The sequence below is a fragment of the Salpingoeca rosetta genome, assembly GCF_000188695.1.
Source record: "Salpingoeca rosetta unplaced genomic scaffold supercont1.34, whole genome shotgun sequence".
In the NCBI taxonomy this organism is placed as follows: domain Eukaryota; class Choanoflagellata; order Craspedida; family Salpingoecidae; genus Salpingoeca; species Salpingoeca rosetta.
This window is the reverse complement of record NW_004754900.1, coordinates 290,144-294,700: the sequence shown is the minus strand read 5'-3', so window position 1 is coordinate 294,700 and position 4,557 is coordinate 290,144. Positions and strand designations below refer to the sequence as shown.

The window sequence follows — 4,557 nt, the reverse complement described above, 5'->3', positions numbered from 1 at the left end:
GTGTGTGTGTGGTGTGTGTGTGTGCGCGCGCGCGCGTGTGTGTGTGTGTGTGTGTGTGCGTGTGTGTGTGTGTGTGTGTGTGTGTGTGTGTGTGGAAGTGAGCAGCATGGACTGAAGACGTGATGCGCGTATGCATGCATGCATGTATTGGCATCACAGAAGCGTGATATGTTGACGTGCGCACACGCACACATACACATGCACATGCACACACCTCGAAGGAGAAGAAGAGCTTGACCTCTGCTCCTTGGTTTGAGAACATCCCAGCGGCCACGTGGGCAGCATTGCCCCCGCCACACACCGTCACCTGATGCAGATTCAAATACAATGTATGCATGATGAAAGGAGAACGGTTCGTTAGCGGCAAACACGGAAGGGGGACCATACAAGTTGCACACACACACACACACACACACACACACACACACACACACACACACACACATACACACACACACACACACACACACACGCACACGCACACGCACACGCTACGATGCGTACGGTGAGGAGGCGCTGCTGCTGGCGGAGGGCGGGCCCGGCGGTGGCGAGCACTCGGCGAGAGACTTGGGACAGCATGGCGTCGTGTTCTTGGTTCATTGGGGGACACAGCGGAGAGAGAAAGGTCAAGAGGATCAAAGTGTATCGAAGGAAGGAAGCGTGGAAGGCAACAGGAAGGAAAGAAGGAAAGAAGAAAGGAAAGGATGAAAGCAAAGCAAAGCAAAGCAAAGCAAAGCAAAGGAAGCGATGGCGGCGGTGATGTCGAGGTGCGTGTGAGCGTATGTGGGAGATGGACGAAACAGGCAGCTACAAGAAACACCTCCGTTCAAACGATATAAGATCGCGACGCAAAGATGGAAAATGGCTTTGACAGTGACTCGTGGTGAGCGAGCCAAGTGTGAACAGCGCCGCTACACAGAGGCAGAAGCAATGAGCGGTCAAAGCAACACGTATCGCTCCCAATGCAGCGCTTTAGGCATATCGATTGGCCACTGGTTGTTGATGTTGCTGTTGACCTACCGATGGGGTTTAGTTTGTGTTGGTTGGCAGGGGCTTTCGATCTGCGTTAGTTGGTGATGAGAAGTGAAACGAGGAAACCCAAACAAATACCAACAACCACAGTGAAATTGGGTGCACGTATCAGTGATCGCTTGCTTCTTGCTTGATATATGAATGTGATGTGAATGCAACAAAACTGTCGACGCGACCTGTCTCACCACCCACCCACACACACACACACACACACACACACACACACACACACACACACACACACACACACACACACAGTGTCACAATGGCATTCACGCAAGATGTGCGTTCACCGTCCCCATACCCACACGTCACACAGAGCACACTGTTCGGCACCAACCAACCAACCACTTCAGCAAGTTGTGCGATTGGCGAAAGGATGACAGGACAGTGGAAAATTGACCACCACATTCACAAATCGCCAAGATGTCGAGTGCGTCCTCCGCCTTGTTGTTTTGGTTCTGGGTGGCGTGGTGTGTGTGTGTGTGTGCGTGTGTGTGTGTGTGTGTGTGTGTGTGTGTGTGTGTGTGTGTGTGTGTGTGTGTGTGTGTGTGTGAGTAGCTGGTGGTGGCAGGTGCTTGCAATGGAGGGTTCGAGCGTTACGCTTGTGCGGTTGTGTTGGGGAGCACTCACCTCACCCAACACCCCCGCTTCTACCCCGCTTTGTACCACTGTCCGCTTCAGGCTCACCAGCGTATGAGGTCCGAGGCTTAACGGAACCCTTGACGGGCGCCATGTACCTTCATCTGCAGTTCCCTTGCCTCGTGTTTCGTGAAACGGCGGCTCCGCAATCCCACGAGGTTGGTGGAGGGCGGTTATGTGTGTGTGCCTATGTCTGTGTGTATCTGTGTGTGTCTGTGTGTGTCTGTGTGTGCACGTGTGTGTGTTTTGTGTGCACGTGCGCGGCTGGCGTCTCGACACGCACACACAACAGGGCATATCAATATCTGCGTCCGTGTGCTTGTACTCAACGCGACAACGCACACTAGCTCACCGACTCAAGAACGTGTCCGCCCTGCACACTGCTGTCGCTTGTGCAGTATGCAAGGTTCCCCATCGCATACCTCCGCGGATATGGACAGGTGTGTGTATGTGTGTTTGTGTGTGTGTTTGTGTGTGTGAAATGAGAGCGTACGTACGTCAGGGAGCGTGAACGAGAAGACGGACTGTGAGTTTGCATGAGAGTGGGTGTGGGTTTGGATATGTGTAGCAAGGGCTGTGTAGACGCTCTCATGACACCACCAACCTTGGTGCACGCGCACTGTAGGCCCAGCGTCACTTTGCATTTGAAGCTGGCCGGCGATGTGAGCTTGGACCAAAGAAGTTCACCTTCAAGCTCCTGGTAGGTGTGAGTGAGTGAGTCAGTGAGTGAGTTAGTGTGTGTGTGTGTGTGTGAATGTGTGTTTGTGCGAAATTGCGCATCCCATTCCTCATGTCAGCCAATCAAGTGAAGCAAGTTGTTGCTCTCCCCACCTCCCCACACACACACACACACACTCTCTCTCTCTCTCTCTCTCGCCCTCACCAACGCCTCATCGCCACTCGCGTGTGTTAGGACGACGTGAATGTGTCGTCTGCTGTTGACCGTGCCATCCGCGAGGGCAGCGCTGCAAACTACATCCCCATGAAGACACAGCAGCAGCAGCAGAAGGCACCCGTCGTCTCTCTCGGCGTACGTGACAATGGTGGTAGTGGTGGTGGTGGTGGTCATGGTGTTTGATGCTGAGATGGGTGCACTGGAGGAGAGAAACAAGCAGAGTATTCTTTCTCACATGACTACACAAACACACACACACAAATACAAACACACACACACAAACACGCACAAACACACGCACAAACACACACAAACAACCCATTGCATGCAACGGCCAGTCTGAGCGGTCGGTTCGTGGCCGGGAGAGCACGACAGACAGCCGTCACCGGCGGTCACGCGCCGTCTCAAACGTCAGCGTGGAGACACACGCAAACACACCCGCGCACACACACGTACAGCCTCCGCAGCAACCACGCACGCAGACGCATTTGCAAGCACGCACGCAGACACACGCGCAGACACACACGCAGACACGCACACAGGGCCGTGCACCAGCGCACCCTCCACAGTCGCAGCAGTCGCAGCCACAGCAGCGGCCTCGATCACAAGCACATGTACAGCGGAAACGAAGCAGTGGCGGGCAGACCCAGCCGGACAAGGCAACACTTGCGTGAGTACACGTGTGCTCGTCTGACCGTGTGTGTGTGTGTGTGTGTGTGTGTGTGTGTGTGTGTGTGTGTGTGTGTGTGTGTGACTGTGATGTGTGTGCTGATTAATTCGTGTGTTGACACGCCGACTCGCTCACGTGTCCATGTTGGTGCATCATCCTACCATTCGCCAACACCACCACCACCATGACACTACTGACATGACAGGTACACGCAGATTCAGTTTGATGACGACAGCGATGGGAGCGATGGTGGCAACGAATTTTCCATCACCGCCAAGTCGCAGCCCGCAACGCAGACACACGCAGAGGACCAGGTTTGTGTGTACGTGTGTTTGTGCGTGTGTGTGTGTTTGTGTGTATGTGTGTTTGTGTGTGTGTTTGTGTGTGTGCATGTGTATACGATGTGTATACATACACCTGTTATCTGCCACTCACACGTTTGCGACCCCACCACCCCGTCTACACAACCCCACTACAACACCGCCACCATGACCACCAATCACTGTGCTCTCGATCACACCGCCGCGTCAGGGCAACGCGACCTCGAGCGCATATGCGGACATCGACTTCAAGAAGACGGAGGCGATGGCACAGGCTTCATGTGAGACGAAAGCGGGGGGTGGGTGTGGGTGATGGTTGGTGTGGGTGATGGAGTGTTGCGACGGAGTGTTGGTGTGACTCTGGTATTCACTGGCGACAGGCTTTACGACTGACAGCAATTAAGTGTGCACTCACGGCATGCATTGGCTCATCTCACCACCAATTATGTCACCACGACTTCAAACGCCACCAATCATCCATCCAACCAACCAACCATCCATCCATCCAACAGATTCAATGTTCCGGCCGGCGCAAATCCGCACACCGTCGACGTCCTCTCGCCACACCCACTCCTCACACGTGGTGCGCACTTGTGCTTGCAGGCACTCATTGTGGTCGTGGCGGTGGCGGTGGTGGTGGTGGTGGAAATAATGACTTGCTTGATTGTGTACCACCCACATTGTCTCACACACATTTACGTGTGCATGCATCATCCCCTCACACACACACACACCAACACACACACACACACACCAACACACACACCAACACACACACCAACACACCAACACACCACCACCACCACCACCACCACCACCACCACCAATGTCAACATCAAAACCACGGCCCCGTTGGCAGGAGGACCGGCCGGAAGAGTTGTCCGGTCGCGGCGGAGTTGCGGATGCGGTTGAAGACGACATCAGCGCACTCATGGACGAGTTTGGACTCAACGACGACGATGACAACGATGCTGGCCACGGCCGTGCGACAGGGGTAA

At 54.5% G+C, this 4,557-nt stretch overlaps 2 protein-coding genes across 3 annotated transcripts in view; one reads left to right on the top strand and one right to left on the bottom strand.

The window, feature by feature from the left end:
- Positions 1 to 1,421, bottom strand: part of PTSG_10714 — a gene marked incomplete at its 3' end in the record, with an annotated part of 4,372 nt that extends 2,951 nt beyond the window's left edge. Inside the window, exons 1-4 of one of the 2 annotated variants that reach the window (XM_004988622.1) lie at positions 1,381 to 1,421; positions 1,021 to 1,061; positions 505 to 590; positions 215 to 307 (exon numbers count right to left, since the gene is read on the bottom strand). In XM_004988622.1, the coding sequence (XP_004988679.1) occupies positions 215 to 307; positions 505 to 579 (168 nt within the window). In that variant the 5' untranslated portion in view covers positions 580 to 590; positions 1,021 to 1,061; positions 1,381 to 1,421. The other variant, XM_004988623.1, reaches the window with a different exon arrangement.
- Positions 1,422 to 1,458: 37 nt separating this feature from the next.
- Positions 1,459 to 4,557, top strand: part of PTSG_10713 (uncharacterized protein) — a gene marked incomplete at its 5' end in the record, with an annotated part of 3,503 nt that continues 404 nt past the window's right edge. Inside the window, 10 exons of the mRNA XM_004988621.1 lie at positions 1,459 to 1,465; positions 1,717 to 1,832; positions 2,073 to 2,114; positions 2,300 to 2,374; positions 2,588 to 2,704; positions 2,908 to 3,239; positions 3,445 to 3,553; positions 3,771 to 3,840; positions 4,072 to 4,142; positions 4,419 to 4,553. Coding sequence (XP_004988678.1) covers positions 1,459 to 1,465; positions 1,717 to 1,832; positions 2,073 to 2,114; positions 2,300 to 2,374; positions 2,588 to 2,704; positions 2,908 to 3,239; positions 3,445 to 3,553; positions 3,771 to 3,840; positions 4,072 to 4,142; positions 4,419 to 4,553 — 1,074 coding nt within the window. The remainder of the gene's footprint in view (positions 1,466 to 1,716; positions 1,833 to 2,072; positions 2,115 to 2,299; positions 2,375 to 2,587; positions 2,705 to 2,907; positions 3,240 to 3,444; positions 3,554 to 3,770; positions 3,841 to 4,071; positions 4,143 to 4,418; positions 4,554 to 4,557) is intronic.